The 25,195-nt window shown below is 46.4% G+C and overlaps 1 protein-coding gene across 1 annotated transcript in view; it reads left to right on the forward strand.

Annotated features, from left to right (window-relative positions):
* The window catches only part of LOC115408996 (retinoic acid receptor beta-like), a gene marked incomplete at its 3' end in the record, with an annotated part of 82,135 nt that overhangs the window by 25,517 nt on the left and 31,423 nt on the right, over positions 1–25,195 (forward strand). The window contains exons 3-4 of the mRNA XM_030119957.1: positions 7,408–7,549; positions 24,485–24,645. Coding sequence (XP_029975817.1) covers positions 7,408–7,549; positions 24,485–24,645 — 303 coding nt within the window. The remainder of the gene's footprint in view (positions 1–7,407; positions 7,550–24,484; positions 24,646–25,195) is intronic.

Below are 25,195 nucleotides of genomic sequence, written 5' to 3' on the forward strand. Positions count from 1 at the left end.
CTCCCATCATGCATCAGTGAGGGAGGCCTTCCTGTCCGTCTTCTGGTGGCGTCTGCTCAACCCCCCCCCCCCCCCCCCCCCCGCCCCGGCTCCTCCGTGAACCCTGGCATGTCTTTCCATTGAACTCCAGGTGTAAGTAATAGCCTGCTGTGGTTAACCTGGATAAATATCACACACACACACACACACACACACACAGCCGGTCCTCATTTTTCTGGAACCCTCCTGGGTCTCCAGTGTCCTCTCCACTTTCCACGGCACTGATAAGATGTCGACACGATTAAGAGTGAAAGCTAATCTCTCTCTCTCTCTCTCTCTCTCTCTCTCTCTCTCTCTCTCTCTCTCTCTCTCTCTCTCTCTCTCTCTCTCTCTCTCTCTCTCTCACTCCCCCTCGTTCTCTTGCTCTCTCTCTCTCTGTACTAAATGCTCAGGCAACACAAAACAGTCCGGTCTCAATGAAAAGGCCGGGACGAGCGAGTCAGGCAGCCAGAGAGAGAGTCAGAGAGAGGAGGCCAGGTGTACAAGGGGTTGGATTGTGGCTGAATAATTGATGGGCGGCACTTTCGTTTTTTAATCTGTAAATGAGAAGGGCTGCGATGGCGGGCAGCCGGCGCTGCGCCACCCGATCCTCGGCCCATTAAGATAACAAGATGTTGGATAACCATCTGCGTTAAGGTGCACTTTATCAGCGGAGTAAGGGGGGGTGGGGGACTGGCCCAGTGTCCCCCTATGGCCCCCCATGGCCCCCCAACACATCACACCCTCACCTGGTGTGGAGATGGCCTGCATGGGCTGTTCTCTCCAGACTCTCTCCACCCTCTCTTCAGCCTCACTGAAGCCTCCTCTCTCCAGTCTTTCTTCAACCTCTGTCCAGCCTCTCTCCAGTCTCCGCTCTCCTGCCTCTCTCCACTTTCTCTTCACCCTCTCTCCACTTTACCCTCTCTCCAGCCTCTCTCCAGCCTCTCTCCAGCCTCCTCTCTCCTGGCTCTCTCCACCCTCTATTCACCCTTTATCATCCTTTCGACACCCTCTCTCCAGCCTCTTTTACCCTCTCTCCAGCCTCTCTTTACCCTCTCTCCACCCTCTCTCCAGCCTCTCTCCAGCCTCTCTCCAGCCTCTCTCCAGCCTCCTCTCTCCAGCCTCTCTCCAGCCTCTCTTTACCCTCTCTCCAGCCTCCTCTCTCCAGCCTCTCTTTACCCTCTCTCCAGCCTCCTCTCTCCAGCCTCTATTCACCCTTTATCATCCTTTCGACACCCTCTCTCCAGCCTCTTTTTACCCTCTCTCCAGCCTCTCTACCCTCTCTCCAGCCTCTCTCCAGCCTCTCTCAACCCTCTCTCCAGCCTCCTCTCTCCAGCCTCTCTCCAGCCTCTCTCAACCTTTTCTCCAGCCTCCTCTCTCCAGCCTCTCTTTACCCTCTCTCCAGCCTCCTCTCTCCAGCCTCTCTCCAGTCTCCTCTCTCCCGCCTCTCTCCACCTTCTAGTCACCCTTTTTCATCATTTCTACACCCTCTCTCCAGCCTTTCTCCACCCTCTCTCCAGCCTCTCTCCAGTCTCTCTTCAGCCTCTGTCTAGCCTCCTCTCTGCCGCCTCTTTCCACCCTCTATTCACCCTTTTTCATCCTTTCTCCATCCTCTCTCCAGCCTCTCTCAACCCTCTCTCAACCCTCTCTTAACCCTTCCTCCAGCCTCTCTCCACCCTCTTTCCAGCCTCTCTCCAGCCTCTCTCCAGCCTCTCTCCAGCCTCCTCTCTCCAGCCTCGTCCCTCCAGCCTGTCAGAAGAAACAGACACTCAGAGAAAGACTTAGAACCTGTCTGGAGGTCAGAGGTCAGACATGGGGTGGTGAGGAAGAGCAGGGGCTCATTAATAGATGGTTAGAAGACTATAAATCACAGCTGTTATGGTTAGCATTAGCCGCTAACCGCGAGCTGGCTGCTGGGGCGGGATGTCCGGTTTCAGTCCGCACCAATCAGATGAGCCAGATTTCTTCTTCTGCCTGTTTGGTCAGTGTTCATTTCGACTGACAGCGCCCCCAAACGACCAGCTGCTCTAACTGCACGATGTTGTTTGTGTGTAAAGCCAATTTCCTCGCCTCCTCAGTTCTGCAGCTTCTTCTTCTTTCCAGTAGCTTAGTGGAAAAAACCACGAGGTACATTTACTTTTCATTGTGGAACATTAAAGGTATCATGGACGATGTTTTAGCCAATGAATGGCGTGATGTGAATCTCAACTATTGGTCCTCCAACATGTCCATCATGCTGGAGAAATGCTTGTGTCACGCCGTCAAGCGCGCTCATAGGAGCAGCAAGAGCAGGTAGGATGGTCTGGCACATGCACGTTTTTCAAAAAGCGAGTAACAAACGTTTGGCTTCAACTTTTTCGAGAAAATCGTCCATTATACCTTTAACTGTTCTCTGAAATTAACTGAATTTCAAATTTTAAACCTCACGTAAAACATTCCTAGTCGTTTTTCAGATGACACTTCTTTCAGATCTCAGTCTGCTTCTTTTGCTTTATGTATGTTTCTAGAACTTTCTGATTGTTTTCCTTTCTGTCTGTTGAAGGTTGTTTGGCCGCTTTTCTGAGTTTCTTCACACGTTGTCCTTTTTTTTTCATTTTGTGGGTCGTTTTGTGTTTTTATGAGTATGTATTTGCTTCATGAGAATTTCAATTTTGTCCTTTTCTGTTGGTTTTCAGGCATTTTTGTTCATTCTGTGTCACTTTTATAACTTCTCTCGTCACATTTTGTCTTCTCTTTGTATTCCACTGACTCTGCACCGTTTTCAGTCATTTTGTGGCATTTTAAGTTTGTTTTAGTAACTTTTATGGTTTATATTTTTGTCTTTTTTTGTATCACATGTCCATATAATTCTCATTTTTTTGTGAATTTTACCTGTTTTTCCTGGAAGAGCTGTTTCCTTCCATTGTGTTTTCATTCTTTCTCCATTGTTTTTCTGATTCTTACTCAGTTTTTAACTTTGCCTTTCTCTTGAGTTCTTTAATTGTCGTTGGTTTCATCACTTTTTAATCTGTTAATGTCACATTTCGCCCACTTTGCAGCTCATTTTCCAGCCTCAACATTAGTTTTCCTCTTGTTTTTCTGCTGCTTTGGAGGCTCTCCCTCACTGATCCCTGTTTCCTTTGTTTTTTAGGACGATATATCATATTTTAGCGGCACTTCAGTGTCTGATTCTGCTTGTTGTGCAGCTGTTTATCTTCCTTCTTTGTCATTTCTAGTGACTTTATGAGCTCGTCTCCCTTCTGAAAGTGCTTTTCTCTTCTTTTGAGGCTGATCTCAGGTCGTTCTCGTCAGTTTTCGGCTGTTTTATGAGTTGACGCTGCTTTGTTTTTGAGATTTCTTCTTCTGCTTCCTGTTCTGTGACTCCTGCAGCTGCCTTTGTTGGCGTTGCATTTTGGGAAGCGGCGTGTTCGCCGTCTGAACCGGCTCTGGTTGGAGGAGAGCCGATGTTCAGAAGCTGTGGAGCAAACTTTATGCAGAGGATTCATTCTTGGTCTGTCTCCACAGCTGAAAATCTGAGCGCACAGTCATCTGATTCTGTCTCTTATTTAGTTTTCAGTCCTTACTAATCGTGTTTCTCATAGTTTTAGAAAACATTTCTTCTTCAACCATTCATTTTCAGTCATTCATGGTCAATTGTTGTTTGTTTCGTGCAACTTTACGCCTTTTCCCGTCGTAGTCAGTCTTGTGTTTTTGATCCTGTTGAACGTTTTGGGCTCTTTCACTTTGTTTTGTGTCTGTCGCTGCTCGTGTTGTGTCTACAGATGTGTTTTTTGTCCTTTTTTGTTTCTGTAATTCCCAGTTTTGGTTTACTTAATGTTTTTCTGTGTATTTTTAATTGTTTTTTTATGTTCTTTAATTTTACCTTTACCTTTAGATGACGTTTATATTTTCTTTTTTTTTTATATATATATATATAACCAGACACTGGTCACTTTGGCCTGATTATAATGATCCATCTTATTCTTTATCATTAATTTTACCTCACTGATGATGAGTTTGTAAAGCTGTTTGGTTTTCTTCCACCATATTTCGTTTTGTGTCTCTTCCTCTTTAGCACATACTGTATTATTAGGATTTTTTGCGGTCGTGCCCTTTAGTCGTGTTTCCTGTTGTGGTTGAATTTTTTGCATGTTTAAACATGGAGTTATCATTTTATGCTTTATTGTTTGTTATTTAGCATTGTCTTATAGTTTTAAGTTGTTTTTTTAGTATCTTTATGAGTGTTTATAAGTGTTTTTCTATTGATTTTCAGCTGTTTTGTGTAGAATGTTCAATCTGGCCCTCCTGTTTGGCTCCTGGTGTTTTGTTGTGACATTCTTCTTGCTCACTGATGCCGTAGCAGCATTCAGCCGTCAAACGGGGACATCTGGTGGTCCCAGACGGTATGGTCTGGGCTCTCATCTGTGAAACACGGTGTAGGATACACACTGGAAGCCACAACAAAGCCAGAACCGCCTGGCTTCAGTTCTCCACTTCGCCATCTGTACTGTCGTGTCCGGGGTGTCCACACACCGGGGTTAAAGGTGACGGAGCCTCGTGCTCATTTTGAACTCCGACCTCGGCGTCGGGAGCAGCGTACGTCAGAGAGACCTCCCGGCTCACCCGCTGATCCGCTCCTCAGTTTAGTCCAGGCTAAGCTGAGGTCGAGTTTCACACCTTCAGGACTTCCTACAAACGGACTAAGCTCAAAAACACAAATCCTATTAGTTTCTCGCACCTTTCTCTCGTTGCGCTTTGTGACGCGGACCGGGGCTGATCAGGAGGCGGAGCCTAAGACTGCTCACAGCAGGCCTTCCCCACCAAACGCTCACTCATCCTGAGAGAGGCATTCTGGGTTAAGAACACAGCACACACTGAAGCACTACCCCCCCCCCCCCCCCACCCCCCCACCCACCCACCCTCTCTACACACACACACACACACACACACACACACACACACACACACACACACACACACACACACACAGTGGGAGATTTCCAAGGCTAAGCGACCTGCATGCGCTCCGCTCTGAATGGCATAAGCACCTGGCCAGCCTTGGGCGCTGCGGCGGCGGCGGACGGGGGCGCGGGGCGCCTCCATCGCCATCCGTCAGCCCCCCAGGTAATGTCTGCCAGCTTACATCAGCCGGGATAAAGGCCTCTATTAAGGGGATGAATAATGGCGGCGGAGGGGAGGTGACCTCGGACCGCTCGCGTGCCGCCGGGCCCCCGCCGCCGCCACGGCCCTGTGTGGCGGGTAGCGTCGGTAACGGGGGGGGAGGGGGTGGAGGTGGGGGGGCTGTGGGTGACGGATGCTTGAGGCCGAAGCGAGATGGGGCTACAGAGTCAGCCGTTTCAGTCCTGTGATCTAATCTGTTACCCATCATGCATCCTGCTCCGCTAATGAAAAGGCAAGGTCCCATCCGTCACCGGCGCCCGTGGTAAATGGAGTTTTAACCCCATCCACCCCCCCGACCCCCCCCAAATCACAGTGAGCAAGACTCCGCCGGCAACGCCTGCAAACATGTGCAAACGGCCCGGATGATGGACGGGCGTCGAAAATCTCCCCCGAGCTACAGCAAGCGAATATCATCAGGAGGAGGAGGAAGAGGAGGAGGAGGAAGAGGAGGAAGAGGAAGAGGAGGAGGAGGAGGAGGAAGAGGAAGAGGAAGAGGAAGAGGAGGAAGAGGAGGAGGAAGAGGAAGAGGAGGAGGAGGAGGAAGAGGAGGAGGAGGAAGAGGAAAAGGAGGAGGAAGAGGAAGAGGAGGAAGAGGAAGAGGTGGAGGCACCATGTGTGACGACTCTTCCCATCCAGGCTCTTCACTCTGCTTGGCAACAAGCGCCGTGTGGTTCAACCTGTGGGTCGCTGCGGTTCTCCCGGGAGGACGGCGGTCCGGCGTGCGGCGGCCCCTCCAGGCCCCCCCTCTGCACAGCGGGGCCACCCTGAGGCCTGGAGGACCTTCAGGGAGTCGACACATTCAGAACAGCTCCAGCTCTGCGTGAGGCGTGACGGTGTCATGTTTGAACTTGTCACCAAACCAGTGTGGGTCGATCGGAGCCCAGCCGGCGGAGAAGCGTATTTGGGTTTGCGGGTTCATGGGTTTGAATCCCTGTCTGTGGCCTTGACCCCTGACTCCTTAAAAGGAGGATCCCCCCAAAAGGAATCAGTCGTGTCCCAAAGTGACTAGTTTCTGTTCAGAGCACTGAAAGCACAGCATCCTTCATGTTGACAGTGTTTCAGCGTTGCTGCGACAACAGAACTGTGTGTTTTCCCTTGCTGGGTAACAGTTGTATTAACAGCAGTGAAAGCACCTTATTTAACAGCACCGTCCAGTTTGACATGTTCGCCTCGACTCGACGCTGAAACGGCTCCGTCGTCCATCGCATCGCCAGTTGCCACCGTGTTGGACGTCAACAGGCATGCGCAGAAAGCCGCAGCAGAGCCTCTGATCAGATCAATGGTGGGATTTCTAATCAGACTGGAGCATTTAGAGGCCTTGACTTTAACGGGATCAGCTTTAATCTGATTATTTAAGGTCCACAGCTGCAGGTTTATCAGTTCCAAATCATGATCTGTGTTCACCGTCTGCTTTTGGTCAATCGGATTGAATTATTCCCGATTCGGAGGCTCGTTTACATGAACACTGCACAAAGTGATCAGCAAAGCATTGTGGGATTGGTCCAATACTCCTTGTGTACATAAGCGGCGACGTTCCATTTCGGTTCAGTCGGATCGGGGTCAGGGTGTAATCTGGTTCCCGAGGGTCCGTGTGATCACGGCTCGGTCCCGTCGTCACGGCGACACTGACGCTGAGTCTCATTATTCACTGCGACTGTCTGTTCCTCTGTTTCTTTGTAAAAGTTGGTCTGAAGAGCAGATCTGAGGAGGTTGCAGGTGTCAGGAGTGTTGAGGAAGTTCCTGCAGCTCCGTGACCCGAACCGTCCCGATATCCTCCTTCAACTCCACTTCTTCTTCTTCTTCTTTTGCTCCAGTACTAACTTCTATCTTTTTGAACTTGAACACACCGAATGAGTCCAATTAGGATCCATTACCGCTCCGCTGTGCTGCCGGCTGACTTGAAAAGCCTCCGTTTGAAGGACGGGCGGCTTTGGTCTTCCACACAAGCCCAATGTCACCTTGTCAAGTTGAGCGGCGAACCAAAGTCCTCGGCTGTGCTTCCGCGCCGCCCGTCGTTTGATACCCCGAGGTTCCCGCCTGCTTTGTTCCCAGCGGCGCTCGGTTTTGTGAGTTTAAACCCGGCGTGTGAAGCTCGTCCCGGCGCGGCGCCGCGGCGCCATCCTCTCCTCTCAAAGCATCCGGCTCAGCGTCACGCAGCCGGCGCTGTTTGAGGAAACCGGGAGATCAGAAGCGGAGCGAGGTTGACGTCTGCTGTCTTTGTCTCTGCAGGGGTTCTTCCGCCGGAGCATCCAGAAGAACATGGTGTACACGTGTCACCGCGACAAGAACTGCATCATCAACAAGGTGACCAGGAACCGCTGCCAGTACTGCCGCCTGCAGAAGTGCTTCGCGGTGGGGATGTCCAAAGAGTGTGAGTCTCCCGCAGCCTGATGCTCTCAGTAATCACGGGGTCAGTCAGATCTGAAACTGGTGAGCAGAGGAAGGATTCCTTCCTCCGTACAACCCGGAGATCAACATAAGCTACGTGGAAACAGCAGGAAATTACCTGCTTTACATGCCGGGCGAGTTGGTGCTGCTGGTTTGTTTTTCTAAACAACAGAGAACAATACACTGTAAACATTAACGATGGAGAACAGGGAGAACAATATACTCTTTTCAAAAAGTTGTGTTTTGGTGCCAGTCCTGTTGTTTTGTAACCAGACGAACAAACACAATGAAAGTTTTCTATTTCTACTAGAAAAAGTTGTGTAAACAGGACTTCGTTCTGGCCTTCGTGTTTCTGTGGAGACTCAAATACAAACCCTGAATCTTTGACCTGGTTTTTTGGGGATTTTGAACTCTAAAAGTCAGACTTTCATTTCTCTGGACTTCAGATTTCAGATTTCTGTTACGTTTTAGTTTTTCCATCAGTTTTTGCACGGGAAGTTGTTGAGTTTACTGGGGTCGTTTCATTGTCTGCTGGAGATGGAATCGTGTTTAAAACATCGTGTACAAAACACTTTTTTACTTCAACTCCAAAGTTTTTTCAGCCAAAAAATAGGAAAAAGCGCTGAAAGATGAATGGATTACCTCTGGATCCATATTTCCTGGGATTGCTTGTGACCCACCTTTCCCATAGAACAGCTGGAACCTCTCCAGTCTGAAGAGCCTCAGAGCTAGCTTAGCGCCTCGCCGCTCCGGGATGGATGCGGTGAGGGAAGCTGTCCACAGGGGCCAGGTGTTTCCCATCATGCATCAGGGGCGAGCGCTTGGCTCCTCAGGTCTTTGCGTTTCGTCAGACTCCGACAGGAGGTGAGGATGCGATGGATCTGGTGGTTCAGCTTCACGGTGTGACTCTCCTGCTGCATGCTGGGAAACCAGGCCGATGTTATTATTAGCAGCTTCAAGCTTCAGTCATCTATTTGAGGCGTCGCTGTATTTCCTGCTGTTCTGACACAGCGTGCTGCACACTGCACAGAAAATAGATTTCCAGATTTCTAATTGTATTGAATATCTCAGCTGCAGTACGACTTATTAGTAAAATACACTTTGTGCTTTGGGATGTTTTATTCAGAATAACAGTGATAAATCTTTTTGATCCAATATTCAACAGATGTTTTTCTGTCTTCATCACATTTTCACTTCTCATCAGCACCAAGAGAACATGCCCTTTGATCTCAAGACTGAGTTTTTGTAGATGTTTCGGGGAGATATTTAGTTCAGCAGTTTCAGCTGATTTAGGATTTTTATTCGTGTTGCAAATGCATACCTGTCCAGGCAGACCTCATGCCTCCCTTATTGGGGGTTTTCACACCTGTACTGACTACTTACTTATCGGCAGATGAAGGAAAACTAAAGCAAAAAGCAAACAAACAAAAACCAACAAACAACAACAATCACAACATGAACTATTTCAAACATATTTATTGAAATGTTTGCTAACATGGACTCTTGAGCTTTAACCTTTTAGTAAGGTGATAATAACGAACCAGGTAGCACAAAAAATCATAATAAAAAGTAAACCATTAAAAAAAAGATAATATTAATAATAAATCAATGACAGTAAAAAACAATATTTTTCAAATATACATTTTGTTTGTTTAATTTGAAAGTACACAATAAGAATCATTCTGAATATAGTTCTGAATTGTCAGCTGGATGTAGAGACCTGTTTTTAAAAGTCCCAGCTGTCTTCAGCCGGCGGGAGGAACAGATTAGGTCCGTGTTCACTCGGACCTCAGTGGATCCACCACAGCTCGCCACTCGGGACTCTGGAACAGGTCTGGAACACTCAGAATGTTCCTGGTTCACACAGAGTCCACCAGCAAATAAAGAAACTTCCATCACTCCCATCAGCTTTCCTCACCAACCCGCCTCCTCTCCCTCACCTCGCGCTCCCCATAAACAAAACAAACGCTCCCGCCTCTCCCTTCAACCAATCAGAACTATGGCGGACACCAGCCCCGCCCCCTATTTTTCTTTTGGCGACAGAAATACAAAACGCCCAAATTTGATAAAACTGCATTTTCCCCGTATTAAAATACAGTGAAAGCGTATCACCTGACAGGTATGTGAATGCTAGTTGTTTTAAGTTTGCTTGAGCTATCGCTCTCTCTCTCTCTCTCTCTCTCTCTCTCTCAGAGAGAGATCGAATTTCATTTTGAATCCATTTTAGCTGTATTATACGCTCTTATTTTCTTGTTTTTAAGTATTTAGGGGGAAGATTTTTTTGTACAGTTTATTCATTTTGGTTTTATTTGAGCTGTTTTAACTATATTCAATATGCTATATCAGATATTTATTTGAAAGTGTCTTTGTCATTTTAGCTGTTTATTTAATCCAAAGGAAATTCTTAAATTAAAAAAAAAGAAGCTTTTATGCACCAACCTCCTGTTGTTATTTTATTATTATTATTTTTTTTACAATTGTCTCATTCAACTTAATTTTTCTCTATTTACTATATTTGTATCAAACTTGAACCAGCACTCGGTCCATAACTTGGAATAATTGGAATTGATTAATAGTTTATTCATTGAGGGAAAGATGCACCATGTCAGGATGTGGGAGGCAAATTTATCTGAGGGTCTAGTTGAGGATCCAGTTGAAGTGAAAAGTCTCGGGGATCAGTAAAAGCAGGACTGAGCGTTGAGCTGTGCGGCAGTGTGTGGATTCCTGTTGGTCCAGGTGTGTATGAGGTTGAGAATGACTGGGAACCACCGTTTCTCTCGGTGGGCCGACAGCAGTGAGTCACTTCTGGAACGGCTGGAAGGAGCTGCGTGGATCCATCATGCACTGCTGCCACTAATGCTTCATTCAGAGCTCCGCCGTTTCGCACGGCGAGGCCGAGGTTTCATCATCCGCCCGGCGCCGTCTCAGGACTCCACGGTTTCCCTGTAAAGTCTGGTTTTCATTCAGGATCTGCGTCATAACGAGTCGCCGATGAGGCTGAAGCCAGACGGTCTGAACCGATCAGGAGAGCTGAGTTCAGAGCTCCGGACCGACGACAGGATGAAGGTTCCACCACAGCAAGATCACAACCTTGGTGATTCTCTACAGAAAACAAGAGTTCTGTCTGGTTCTGCAGGAGGTTTCCTCTGAGTCTGGTTCTGCAGAAAGTCTCCATCAGGCTGTCACTTCAGGTACCTGGTGTCCAATAAGGTCTCCTCCATCCAGATGACAGACTGTACCTGACTGAACCTGGTGAAGACGAGTCCCATCAGCAGCAGGTCTGGATGTTGGGACTGCTTTGGAAATGGAACAATAAAAGCTCTTGAATCTCATTCCAGCCCCTCCCCTCCCTGTTGGAAGCGGTTTTTTGATAACGGGGCTCTGTCTGGACATCTGTTTGACAAATCAAGTGAGGACGAAATAAAAGAGCGAGGCTTCGATATAGATGCTCTCTACCCATGAGGGCGGCGCTCTGTGTGTTCCGGACCGCCGTTGGCTGGCTGGCTTGTTGTCCTTCCCGTTCCCTCGGCTGTGCCGTCGTCTGCCGGAACAGTTTGCATTTCACAGGTTATTGGTATCCTTTGATTGCATCAGCATTTATAGCTCAGGTCCACTTCGCGGTCCATTACCCTCGCCCCGGTGGGGGGGCGGGGGCGCCGTTCCCTCTCTCTCATGCTGCTTCACACCTCAGCAGAGGAGTCGCAGGGAATATGATGTCTTGATGTCCTGGGGCTCAACCCCCCCACAGGGCGGCTGATGAGGAAAGGGAGGATTGCCTGTCCTGATGTTGAGGGGTGGAGGTGAAGCTGCGGCGTCCTCGGCTGCCGCCGGGCGTCGCCGCCACCCGGCTGTTGAACCGTCCGACTGAATCTGGGACTTCCCGAATCGGTCGAACAAGAACCGTCACCGTGGTTCAGACGCGACGGCGAGGACCAGTTTAGCATCGCAGCGTGTCTGATTCCCGTTTCCAAGTCCGAGTCGCTCGTTGAGAAGCTGACATATGGTCGCTGGTTACCTCTGCAGGAGTAAAGATTCCCACTGGGCGTTTTCAGAGATCTTCTCTCAGATTGTGTTTGTTGTGTTAAAGCACTCCGCCCTAATGCGAACTTTCCAGATTCTTTGCAAACCTTTCCTTTCAGAATTGAAGCATTTTTCTCCTGTTGATCGTCGACCATAATCTGCAAACCTCAATGTTTGACATTCCGGCATCAATCTGGCGCCCGGTAAAACCGCCACTTTCTTTTATATCCAAGCCGAATGCATCACAGAGGTATTGTCTGGACATTAGCACAGAAAGCACGTCCTCCGCCGCCAGCAGCTCTGTCCAGAGCGGCCTCTGAATGCGGTCTGATCATCTGGGTTCTGCCGTGCCGGTTTGCAGCGATGGCCAGAGGCGGCGAGCGGCGAGCCGCGTCTGACGCCCGAGTCAGAAGATGGAACGTCTGCTTTTAAAACGCACCACTTGTTGCCGTCATGTGCCTCGGGAGAGAGCTGAACTGCTGCCATCGCGGCACAAAGACGGCAATGTTTCTGCGTGTGTGTGTGTGTGTGTGTGTGTGTGTGACTCCATGTTTGCATCAGTAGCTATGTGATTGAAACCGTCATAACATGAGATGCGTCACTGTGTTTCCTCAGCAGTACGAGCTGAAGTGATCATGAGTTTCACAACAATGAGGGCTCAGATACACACACACACACACACACACACACACACACACACACGCGCGCGCGTGCGCACTGTTTAAACACACTTGTTCACTTGCTAAAAGATAAGCCAGCCTCCATCACGCCGTTCAGCACTCGCGCTCTTTAAATTTCATGTGCACGTTTGCACATCGCTCCCCTCTGGAAACAATGGAGCACGGAGTGTAAGAGTGTGTGGGTGTAGACCTGCTGTGCCGGATCATTTATTCATATTGACATCGTTACGTCTCTATTACTACCTCCAAGGGCAACCCCCCACCCACACCCCCCCACCCACACCCCACCCGGCCCGTTCATACACACTGCAGGGTGGAATGAAGGTCAAACTGGCACCAAACACTGTCACCAAATAAGCTCATGTCACATTTTCGTGCGGCGTCCTGTGAAAGTAACAGGAAGATTCCGTTGCTGCACCAGTGGAGTGTATTGTTTGATGAGGTGTAAAGCGAAGGGGAATTGATCGTTTTGCTCAGGCAATGGGAGATCTGTGGCAGGCAGGAGTACCTCTGATGGTACGTCAGGTCACAATCGTCACTGAGATTCAGTCGTTTTAGATAGATTCCACTTTTCACAGTCTGTTGGATTACCTTGCTGTCCACCCAATCCTTCAAGATATTCATGTAGGTGTTCTAGTATTCTATACTGTATGTAATAGTTTTTCAGTGTCCCTCTTCTGCAGAATATTTGTGAAGACATTACTGTATTTTTCTGCTGATTAAATCAAACTATTCAGATTTCTGTTTTCTCGGAGTTCTGAGCATTTTTTTTTTTTTTTTTTTTTTGGTAAATAACAGGAAATGACGGCACTTGTAGGAAAAGTTGAAGGGCTGGACAATCAGCCGGTTGGTCAATTAGTTTGTCTGGTGGGCAGTTAGTCTATTGGTTGGCTAATTAGTTAGTCGGATGGCTGGGTGATCAGTTCTTTGGACAGGTGGATTTTCAGTCGGTGGATCGACCATTTGTTTAAACAGTTGATCAGTCAGACAGATAGAAAGGTTCACAATCAGTTGGTCAGTCGGTCAGTTGATCAGTCATTTGGTTAAACGGTTGGTTAGTCAAGTGATTGGGTGGGTGTTTAGTCAGTCAATCAGCAGGATCCAGCAGGAGACATTTGGGAGATTGATCATTTGGTTATTATTTTGGTTATTTGGTTGTTTAGTTGATCGGACAGGTGGGCAGGGAGTTGATCAATCAGTTGGTTGATTGGTTTTTCAGTTGATCAGTTAGTTGAATAAATAAAGTCAAGAATCAGTTGGTCGATTGGTCAGTTGGTTAGTTTGTCAGTTGATTGGGAAGGTGGACTGGTCATTTGGTTGAACGGTTAGTTGGTCTATTGATCGGACAGTTGGACATGTGGACAGTCAGTCGGTCATTTAGTTAATTGGTCAGTTGATCGGACAGTTGAACAGGTAGACAGTCAGTCGGTCATTTAGTAAGTTGGTCGGTTGATCGGACAGTTGGACAGGTGGACAGTCAGTCGGTCATTTGGTTAGTTGGTCTATTGATCGGACAGTTGGACACGTGGATAGTCAGTCGGTCATTTAGTTAGTTGGTCGGTTGATCGGACAAATGGACACGTGGACAGTCAGTCGGTCATTTAGTTAGTTGGTCGGTTGATCGGACAGTTGGACACATGGATAGTCAGTCGGTCATTTAGTTAGTTGGTCGGTTGATCGGACAGTTGGACACGTGGACAGTCAGTCGGTCATTTAGTTAGTTGGTCTATTGATCGGACAGTTCGACAGGTGGACAGTCAGTCGGTCATTTGGTTAGTTGGTCTATTGATCAGACAGTTGGACACGTGGACAGTCAGTCGGTCATTTAGTTAGTTGGTCAGTTGATCGGACAGTTGGACAGGTGGACAGTAAGTTGGTCGATGACTTGGTTGTTGGACCTGTTTGTTGACGAGTCAGTTGACTCATTTGACGGGTTAGCCGTCAACGAGTTGCCCAGTGGGACAGTTGGAAATCTGTCCCTTCAGTCGGCGTGTCTGTCCAGCTGTACATCCATCATGGGGACAAACGTGGTGTACAGACGCCCAACAGTCAGGCTTGTGGGTGTCGTTTGGTTTTCTGGAAGCGTTCACCCTTCCCTTCTTTCTCCTGCTGCTCCTCTCTCTCAACCCTTTCCTCCCATCAGGACCATTAGCTTAATCGCAGCGCTGTGCCGCCAGCTCAGACTTATCGCTGCTCGTCGACGCCCACCTGGTTGGAGTTGGGGGTTGTGGGGAGGGGGTGCCGTGTTAAACGCCGTGGTAAAGCGGGCCCGGGGGCTGCGGCGTGCCGGCTCCAGATAGATGCTGTTTATTTACCGCTGCATCTGTTTGCTCTCAGAGACGATGCGAGGAGAGCCGAGGAGCTGGCAGATGGCAGCCTGGCAGCCTCAGAGAAACGACCGCTGTCCACCATCACGACGTCCCAGGAAGGGGGGGGGGGGGGGGGGGGGGTGGGGGGGGGGGGGTGGGGGGGGGGGGGGGGGGGGGGGGGGGGGGGGGGGGGCACTGAAGGAAAAGCAAGTGAGACCATGAAGCCGAGACAGTAGAGTGTGACGGTGTTGAAGAGTGTTTAACAGCGTGTCAACGACCCTCGTGCTCCTGCTCCAGCACTCTGGAGAGCTCAGCTCTCCACAAACACTCCACCGTGGCGTGTTGACGGCGCGCACTCAGCGCCTGCGTGGGGGGGGGGGCGGGGGGGTCGGGGTCGGGGTCAGGCCCGGCCCGGCTGATCAGTGACGCCTCCATCCTTCAGTGCTCTGATGGGGATGATAATGTTCGTGTCCGTCACGATTGCTTCACCGGGTTCTGCTGCCACCAAGACTCCCAGAGTGAAGTGAGGCGGCGCAGTGGTGAAGTGGTTAGGCCTGCACCCGCACGGCATCACCCACACAGGCAGTATCCAACACCATAGTTCGATTATCCTACTGCCTTTTAGAGATTTTGTCTTTGAAATAACAGTGTTCCTGATTCAAACCAGCCAGAATCAGATCTTTATTTTTTACCACCAGCACAGTTCAGGACAGAAGTTCATCCACTTTTCAGTAGTTCTGTGAACTTTTTTGATGCTCGAGTGGCCAACAGATGTGATAGGATAGCCAGTGGATTACACTTATTTGTTATTTTTTGTAAATCTGGTGAGTGAATCACGTTCAGTCACAATTTACTTTAACATTTGAAATCCTGCTGTTGTGAATTTTTCTCGATTCTTATTTTATTTAAGAATTCATGAGAACTTACACTGGACACACTGTTTTTGTGTCTGATGAATTTTCACTCATTGTTTTTTTATTTATTTATTTTTTTAATTTAGTAAATATTTTTTCAAATAATTTTTTTCTGTTTTTCAATTCTTAGTTTACAAAACTTTTTTATCTTAAATGTTTTTTCTTGGTTGTTTAATGGTTCTATTTGGGATGGATTTAAGCTTTATTTTTAAATAATAGAAATACACAATTATTTTTACAATATATGTAATTTAAACTTAGATGAATGATGCTTAGTTTTATAAAGATATTCTGATTGATCGACAAAAAACAGATATAGTCAAATCTCACTAAAATCATAAATAAGAATTTAACAAAAATTATGATTTTAAAAATCCATTTTTGTGTTTCATTCAGAATGCAGATTTAAACTTCCAGACTCACAGATCAATGATCCGGTTGATGATTGAATTATTGATTCTTCTTACTGAAGATGAAATTCAGACGAAGCCCGGATCCTGTGCTCTGGATTCGTCCTTCCTTCTCTGCGCGGCGATGCATCGTTCAGACGTCTCCGTTCGCGCTGGCGGCCATTTGCCCGGAGTGTGCAGGTTGTTGATTACTCCGGGTGAGGGTGTGGGCGTGGGACGCCCTCTACCCCCCCACCCCCTCCGCCAGGCAGCATTTATTACAAACGACTTGCACACCAACAGATTGTGGCCCCTCCCCCTCCTCACCCCCCACCCCCCACAGCAGCTTGGCTTTTTCTGTTTACTCCCTGGAGGGTGGGGGCAGGGGTCTCCAACCCGTGGCCCGGGGCCCACATTAGGCCCGTCAAGATGCCCTGTAGTGGCTCGTGTAAGACAAACTACTTTATTTTATTTTATTTTATTTACACACTGAATATTTTTAAATTATTCAAATAATAAATAATCTCCTGGTTAAAGTTTCTAAATGAGTCAAAACATTTAAAATCCCTCAAACAAGCTAAAAAAAAATGAGTAGAATAAATTTGCTGAAAGATCTCAAACGGCTAAATTACTGGATTAGATTCAGCTACTAATTAAAAGAAAATATGTAAAATGGTTTAAATTGCTGGATTAAAAAATGATGAAAAACATATAGAGCTAGCCAAACCACAATAATAAGATAAAATAATAAAAAAAATAAACTAAAAAACAACCTAAATGTTTAAAAATCAGTGTTGATCAAACAACCATATTGATTTTTAAAATTTAATCACTGACAGTGAAATGGCCAAAACTAAAATAAATAGGGATCAGTGTTGAAGCAAGTACAACCAAAAATGAAAGGAAATAAATAAAAGAAAACAGCTGAATCTCTTTAAGATAGCTTGTAAAACTTAATGATAAAGCTACGCGAATGATGCTGAAGGGAATTACATCCAAAAGGCTTAAAGCCAAAAAAATAGATTAAAAAAAGAAGAAAAAAGCTGAAATTGTTGAATGTGAAATGAAAAACTAACAGTTTTATATTCGTTGTTTCAATGTTTCATCATGTTCTGTTGCTCCAGAAACATTTTATTTGGTGAAAACTTGATAAAGTTATCAGACATGGAGATGCTGTGAGGCTGATGTTAAATTACAAACACTCACAGCTGCCTGTCCTGGCTGAAGACCAGAGGTCCTGGAGGTCAGGTGAAGGTCAGCCGGACATCAGGTGAAGGTCAGGTGAAGGTCAGCAGGAGGTCAGGTGAAGGTCAGCTGGACACCAGGTGAAGGTCAGGTGAAGGTTATATGGAGACTAGGTGGAGGTTAGGTGGAGTTCAGGTAAAGGTCAAGTAGAAGTCAGGTGGAGGTGAGATGGTCATATGGAGTTCATGTGGAGGTCAGGTGGAAGTCAGGTGGAGGTCAGGTGGAGGTCAGCTGGAGGTCGTTCCAGGCTTTACAAACTCACAGCTAATTGATCCATCTCTGAACAAACGGGGAACCGAGGTTCCACATTGGAAGTGAGTTCCATGAAGAAAAACTAGTGCAATGAACTCCTTTAGGAGCAAGACTGGCCCATTCCCAGTCCCAGGCCCAGGCCCAGTACCAGTCCCAGGCCCAGTCCCAGGCCCAGGCCCAGTACCAGTCCCAGGCCCAGGCCCAGTACCAGGCCCAGTACCAGGCCCAGTACCAGGCCCAGTACCAGGCCCAGGCCCAGTTCCAGTCTGGGGCTTTTCTTTGTGTAGTTGAATGTTTCTGGGAGACACTGGTGTCAGGAACATACCGGTGTTGCTTCCATTGGACAAAATGTTCCATTTCCCAGACCAGCTTTTCACCATGCTGGCTGCCTGATGTGTTTCATTTATTTTACTCAACATAAATTACAACGTGGCATTTGAAATATTGCATATCCAATATTTGGTTCTGTTTTCCTAGATTTTAAAAGAAAACTTGACCAAACATGGGTAAAGATGATATCTGTTTTAATTACAGTGATCTCCTGGTTTGTCCATTAGCCTAATGAACGCTGCAGCTGTCAGCATTCGTTTCACCACACGGGGAAATGTTTGGTGAACCGTCCTAACGACGCTCATATAGGTCACAGATGTAGGTCAGAGTGCAAACAGCATTAATCTCATTTCACGAGCACGAGATGACTCAAGCCTCCGTCCGTCCCGCTGACACTGAATATCAGTGAGACTGCTCCAAAGTAGATGGTCAGCGGTGAGGAGGTGGAGCTGGATCATCCTGGATATGTCAGATCAAATGGAGCTCGTCTGTCTTCAGGCATCAGCTGCCGTTTGATCCTGAGTGTTCTGGATCAGTGGAATGTTACCATCATGCACCAAAAATGCCAGTTTTCCTTTGTTTTAACTGTACATTTCAAATAGCTTGTGAGCAATAAAAGCATCTGCACCTTCATGCTAACTTCCCTAGCCAAATGCTACATGCCTCGACTAACTTACCAGCTGGATATGACAGACCTGCTAGCTCCAAGCTGATGCTAACATCTTGAGCCCCTGAGGGGACTAGCTCTAGGTGACAATGCTAACATGCGATATGTTACACTTAATCTAACCAAGCATGTGATTTCACAACGCAAAGCACTTTGCTAGCTTCAACAAATCCAGCAGTAAGTTATGTATGCTAGCTCCAGATATTTCTAATGCTGATGCTAATGTCTGTAGCACCTGAGTGGACTAGCTCGAGGTGACAATGCTAACATGCTACATGCTGTAACACTTAGTATAACCATAGATTAGCTTCAACGAATGACTTATTGACTTATTGACTTATTGATATCATTGATGGTGCTAACTTCCCTAGCCAAATGCTACATGCAGTAACATTACATAACCAATCAATAATCAAATTGCTATCACAGAGGAAGCATCGTCAGTAGCTTCAAAACAGATAAACTTAATATCGTTGCTGTGTTTCCATGGGCTGGAATGGACTCTGTGGCCGCCCCTTTTAGGGCTGTGGGCCACGTGTTTGACAGCAGGGACTCAGCTGAAGTAGATATTTAGACTTGTTGATGAAAATACGATCATGTCTATGGAAACTGTGGCGGTAATCCTTCCAGGGTCACGACCCCTGTGACCAGCGGTGGTCCAGAAGGAAGCGCTGGCTGCTAACACATAAACACCAGGATTAAAGGATATAGACGGCATTAACGCAGAGATGGTCCCAGCCTGCTCCAGAACCAAACGGACGCAGCCACCAATTCTTTTTTTCCATCATAACATTGTTTTTAGCTGCACTCTGAACTGACTGGTGACATAAAGGATGTCGGCATGTTAGCAATTTTTTAAAGTGGTTTAGTTCGTGAAAGAAATGAAATACTTTGCCAGTACAGCTTAGCGTTGCTGTAATATTCATAATGTGCTGGATGGTGTTCCTCAAGGTTCTGTATGAGGCCCCTTGATGTTCTCCTTGTTCATCCTTCTGTTTGGGACGATATTTCAGAAACTTCCACAGGTATATAGACGACAGCAAAATTGATCTCTGTCGTGATTGGTTTTCATTTAGTAATGTTACTTTTAATTGCGAAGAAATAATGAAATTACCAAATGTGGTCACAATAATAGAAATATTTAGAGAAGGACCAAAAAAATTGATCAGTAATAATAATTTCTGTGATGAATGATAGTTGATATCAATGAAAACAAGTTTGTATGATGATTTTATATAGTTAAAACCATGCAAACACTGAATATGAAAAAGTAAATTTCTTTATTGTGTGAAATCTCGAATACAAAACACGTGCAATTGAATTAAAGTATTAGTTTTAGGCTACTTTTTTTTTTTTACTTTTACATTTTCCAACTAAAATTGTGCCTTAGAGTGAATGTCCAAGCAATGAATAAATGTTTTGAGGAAGTAAGGTGGACTGATCGGCTGAAAAATGAGCGACGCCGACATCAGTGCAGCATCTTGGCCTCTTCCCGGCCCTGGCTGCAGTGTGTGTTCCACTGCTCCGGTGTGTGATGAAGTGTTGCTCTGCTGTGAGCTAGGCCAGAGGAGGCTGTCCTGGGCGTCCCGGCGCTGACAGTTCTGTCTCACGGTTCTGGAAGCCGTGTGGAGGCTGATCAGAGGCCTGTGATGAGGGGACCGTCACGTCTGCCTGTTTAAACCGGGGTTCTGCAAACTTTTGGACCGAAAGAGTTGTTTCAGTGACTTTCCCTCAAGTCAAGTTGTTCTGGAGCCATAAAGAACATTTAGGCATTAAAATGAGGCGAATGCAGCTCAGGAAGTTTTTCATTCTTGGTTTTGATGCACAAACAAAAACTATATCTTATAATGCATTCATGAAGTTTTAACTGCAGTTCAGAATAGTGAATATTATGTTACTTTTAACCTTTTTTTGAACCTGATCTTAACAGTTTTGTTCCTGTTTCTGAGCTTTTTTTGTTGAAAGTTTTGAAATTTTTGCCATTTTACCTCTTTTCAAACAGCTTTGTGTGCTTTTTTTGGCCATATTTCATTTTCTTATGTTAAAAATTGGAGACATTTCAGGTCTATTATATCATTTTTTTCCCCATTTCTTGTGGTTTTAGCTTTTTTTTCTCCCAATTTTACTTGTTCCTTTTTTAATCCCTTTTACACCAAGAGTGATGAATCACATAATAATTTAAAAATAAGTTAAATGTTGATTCATATATCATGTTGTGAAGGCTTCATGGAGCCGCTACAGAGGGACTAAAGAGCCTCGTGTGGCTCCAGAGCCGCAGGTTGAACACCCCTGGTTTAAACCCACGCACTTCAAAGATCCATGCCTAATGAGCGGGTGGGCTCTTGGGGTCGGTGCTTCTGTTTACTGGGAATCCAGCGAGTCTCCTCGCTGTTCGCCAAAGACACGCCGTCCTTGCTCCGCCCGCGTGCCGCTTTTAATACGGCAGACGATCTGAGCTGATTAATTAATGAAGACATGCTCATCAAGGGTGATTATTACCGTGCGACACTGCAGGTACCCCACGGAGTTCTGTGAAAGCAAATGAAGAGGAAATCCTGCGAGCGTGAACGATTAGCTGTGTTTTTATTAAAGCCGTGTTGCTGCTTCTGCTGTTGTTCGCTTCCTTTAATCTGCAGCACCGCCGTCTTCAGGTTTGCGTGTTTGTCTTAGTGGCTCAGTTTTAAAGGATTTCAGTGACTTTGTGATTGAGCAAGACATCCTCAAACTGTAGGACTCTGGGGATTCTGGGTAATTACCAAAACAGATGTTTCCCCCTCTGCTTTTTCAACAAAATCTTAATTTCTAGAAACCTAGAAACCTTGAAAACTTGGTCCAGAGCTGATTTGAGTATCCAGACCTACAGGGGGCAGCATAACCACGCTAGCCAATCAGAATCCTGGAGAAAAACGACTCACTTCCTGTTCCTTCCTGCGAGGGTTGTTTCAAGTTTCTCCCAAATGTGGTGTTAAAATTACAAAAATACAAGAAATAGCAAAAACCTGAGTTCTTCCAAATCTCAATTTTTCAGATGTAATCTGTTTTTGTGACGTTTAGCTTCGTTTACTTGTGTGAACAAAAATCACAAACACCTGAAAATGTTAACGGAATGGGTCAACCAGCGGTTTGATTCCTAGATCAGCTTCTCTGTGATTCCAAACCTCCTGGAAGACTCTGAACACTGACTTCCTCCCAGTAGGATGTGAGGAAGTCTTCACCATGTGTGTGACTTTGTGTGTAAACGAGTGATTATGATGATTGTTGCTCTCTGCCAACAGCTTAAAAAGTTCACTTCACATCCTGGAACACTCGCACTCACACGCTCAAGGTTAGCTTTACTCTCTCGTCAGCGCTCAGCAGAACCGATAACCGGCACTTCGAACCGACGTCTACCTGGTTCCACGTCAGACAGTTGTGACAGTGTTTTCTACTGCGGCTCCGCCAGATAACCACTAGAGGTCACCATTGAGATACCTCATAATGGAATTAAACCAGTAGTTTGCATTGGTTTTCGGACAAAAACCTTGAGTCCATCCTCAACCATGGGCACAGGCTGCATGTCGAGTTCCACCAATTCAGATATTAAGTTGCTGATATGTTTGTCAAATTTCCTCTACTTGTTATATACATCACTCATGCTAGCCTGTGAACCGCTAGCGGTAGCAATAATCAGGAGGAGGAGGGAAATGAAACAAAACAGTTTAGCTGTGCTTTAGTGAGAGCACAGGGGAATTGTTTTCCACTGTCTTTAGCAGTCATTTTTATTGGAAAAGGAAACATTAGATTCCCTTATGTTGGCATCTTCAAACCAGAAACAAGGAAGTGAATTTGGTGACGTATGTTCTTGACGCTTGTGTGGCGGACTGCTCTGATGGGTGGAACTCTCAGGAGATGGGGCAGGAAAAAGGTTGTAGCTGTGTTTGGACACAATTATAAGGTTGAATTTGCATTAATTGTTATAATCGCACCGCTGCCAAGTCTTGAAGGGACTGGATCATGACTGAGAGCAAAGACTGTAGCATTGGACCTTGAGAAAGTACTGTGACTGATCAACATGAGGTTCTGACTGAAAATCTCTGACTGTATGGTGGACTAAGGAGGACTGGTTGGTTTCTTCTGGACTGTGAAGACCTGTGGCTGTCCTTTTCTGCACTATAAAGACCTGCAGCTGTCTTCTGGACTATGAAGACCCTAAAGGCTTCAATGTCTTCTTTTGGACTATAAAGACCTGTTGCTGTCTTCCTCTGGACTATGAACACTGGTAGTTGTCTTCTTCTGGACTATGAAGACCTGTAGCTGTCTTCTGGACTATGAAGACCTGTAGCTGTCTTCTTCTGGACTATGAAGACCTGTAGCTGTCTTCTGGACTATAAAGACCTGTAGCTGTCTTCTTCTGGACTGTGAAGATCTGTAGCTGTCTTCTTCTGGACTATGAAGACCTGTAGTTGTCTTCTTCTGGACTATGAAGACCTGTAGTTGTCTTCTTCTGGACTATAAAGACCTGTAGCTGTCTTCTGGACTATGAAGACCTGTAGCTGTCTTCTTCTGGACTATGAAGACCTGTAGTTGTCTTCTTCTGGACTATAAAGACCTGTAGCTGTCTTCTGGACTATGAAGACCTGTAGCTGTCTTCTGGACTATAAAGACCTGTAGCTGTCTTCTTCTGGACTATGAAGACCTGTAGCTGTCTTCTTCTGGACTATAAAGACCTGTAGCTGTCTTCTGGACTATGAAGACCTGTAGCTGTCTTCTTCTGGACTATGAAGACCTGTAGTTGTCTTCTTCTGGACTATAAAGACCTGTAGCTGTCTTCTGGACTATAAAGACCTGTAGCTGTCTTCTTCTGGACTGTGAAAACCAGTAGCTGTCTTCTTCTGGACTATGAAGACCTGTAGTTGTCTTCTTCTGGACTATGAAGACCTGTAGTTGTCTTCTTCTGGACTATAAAGACCTGTAGCTGTCTTCTGGACTATGAAGACCTGTAGCTGTCTTCTTCTGGACTATGAAGACCTGTAGTTGTCTTCTTCTGGACTATAAAGACCTGTAGCTGTCTTCTGGACTATGAAGACCTGTAGCTGTCTTCTGGACTATAAAGACCTGTAGCTGTCTTCTTCTGGACTATGAAGACCTGTAGCTGTCTTCTTCTGGACTATAAAGACCTGTAGCTGTCTTCTGGACTATGAAGACCTGTAGCTGTCTTCTGGACTATGAAGACCTGTAGTTGTCTTCTTCTGGACTATGAAGACCTGTAGTTGTCTTCTTCTGGACTATAAAGACCTGTAGCTGTCTTCTGGACTATGAAGACCTGTAGCTGTCTTCTTCTGGACTATGAAGACCTGTAGTTGTCTTCTTCTGGACTATAAAGACCTGTAGCTGTCTTCTGGACTATGAAGACCTGTAGCTGTCTTCTGGACTATAAAGACCTGTAGCTGTCTTCTTCTGGACTGTGAAAACCAGTAGCTGTCTTCTTCTGGACTATGAAGACCTGTAGCTGTCTTCTGGACTATAAAGACCTGTAATTGTCTTCTTCTGGACTGTGAAGACATGTCGCTGTCTTCTGGACTGTAAAGACCTGTAGCTGTCTTCTGGACTATGAAGGACCTGTACTGGCCTCCCTTTAAACATTGTTGCTGGTCTTCTGCTTCCCAGTACCGGCCCGTCAGGACTAAACCCCCCCCCCCGACTGGACAGTGTGAGCGTGCTGAGTGATCATGATATGATTCCTGACTTTAACTTCAGGGGTGCCAGTGATTCACATCAGGATTATGCAACGGATGACCCAGTAAAACGGCAGCGATCCAGCTTTCAGAGGAGATAATTAATTCATAAAATCCATTTGTGATGCGCTGGAGTTTTCACAGCCACTTTGTTTTCTCCCCTTTGAGACTCTGCCAGCGGCGCTGAGCTGACAGAGACCGGTCGGCCCGACGGAGCGCTAGCTTCAAACTTTCTGTCCTTAACTGAGGTCTGAGTTTCCAAACTCACCAGCTTGCTGCATCTCAGGAATGTCTTCTCGCTCTTTCTCCTTAACACCATCTTTTTCTGACACCGGCCATCACAGCAGTGATCTAGATTGTCTGCCTGATGCTGATCCAGGTGTTTTGCTCTCCTCCAGCTGTTCGGAATGACCGGAATAAGAAGAAGAAGGAGAACCCAAAGCCCGAGCTGGCGGAGAGCTACGAGCTGACGGCCGAGCTGGAGACCATCATAGAGAAGATCCGTAAGGCCCATCAGGAAACCTTCCCTTCCCTCTGCCAGCTTGGCAAATACACCACGGTGAGTCAGGATCCTGAACAAGTCATCTGTACTGTGACTGGTGAGGCAGACGGATGGAACATCTCCAGTGACTTTCTGGAAAGTTGAAGTTAAATTCTTTATAATCAGTTGTTTTGTCACTGCATCGATGCAGAATTGTTCGCGCCTGCATCGTAGAAGTGATTACATTCAAAACCTTGAACATTTACATGGGTTTTTCTAAGTTAAATACTACTAAAACATCATTCTTCAAAAATAGATGTTTTCACATAACATCAAAATTTCACAAAATCATCTCTTTCTGACTGAGGAGGCACAGTGCCTAAGGGGGCGTGGCCTCAGTAGGCCTTGTGTGCTATTTTCTATATTTAAAGGAGTGGTATTATGTGTCAAAAACAACTTAAATCAAATGTTCCTCTGCATCAGGCTGCCTCAAACCACTGGAAATGGGTCCCTGTCTCTTTAAGAATCTCCTCAGCTTAGTGACACGCCCCCCTCAGAGCGTCCATCTCGGCTATTTGCTACGTATTTCCCCCGCCCCTGAGAAGGGAGGGGGAGCACGAGCTGTGCA

Source organism: Salarias fasciatus, chromosome 22 (genome assembly GCF_902148845.1).
Source record: "Salarias fasciatus chromosome 22, fSalaFa1.1, whole genome shotgun sequence".
In the NCBI taxonomy this organism is placed as follows: domain Eukaryota; kingdom Metazoa; phylum Chordata; class Actinopteri; order Blenniiformes; family Blenniidae; genus Salarias; species Salarias fasciatus.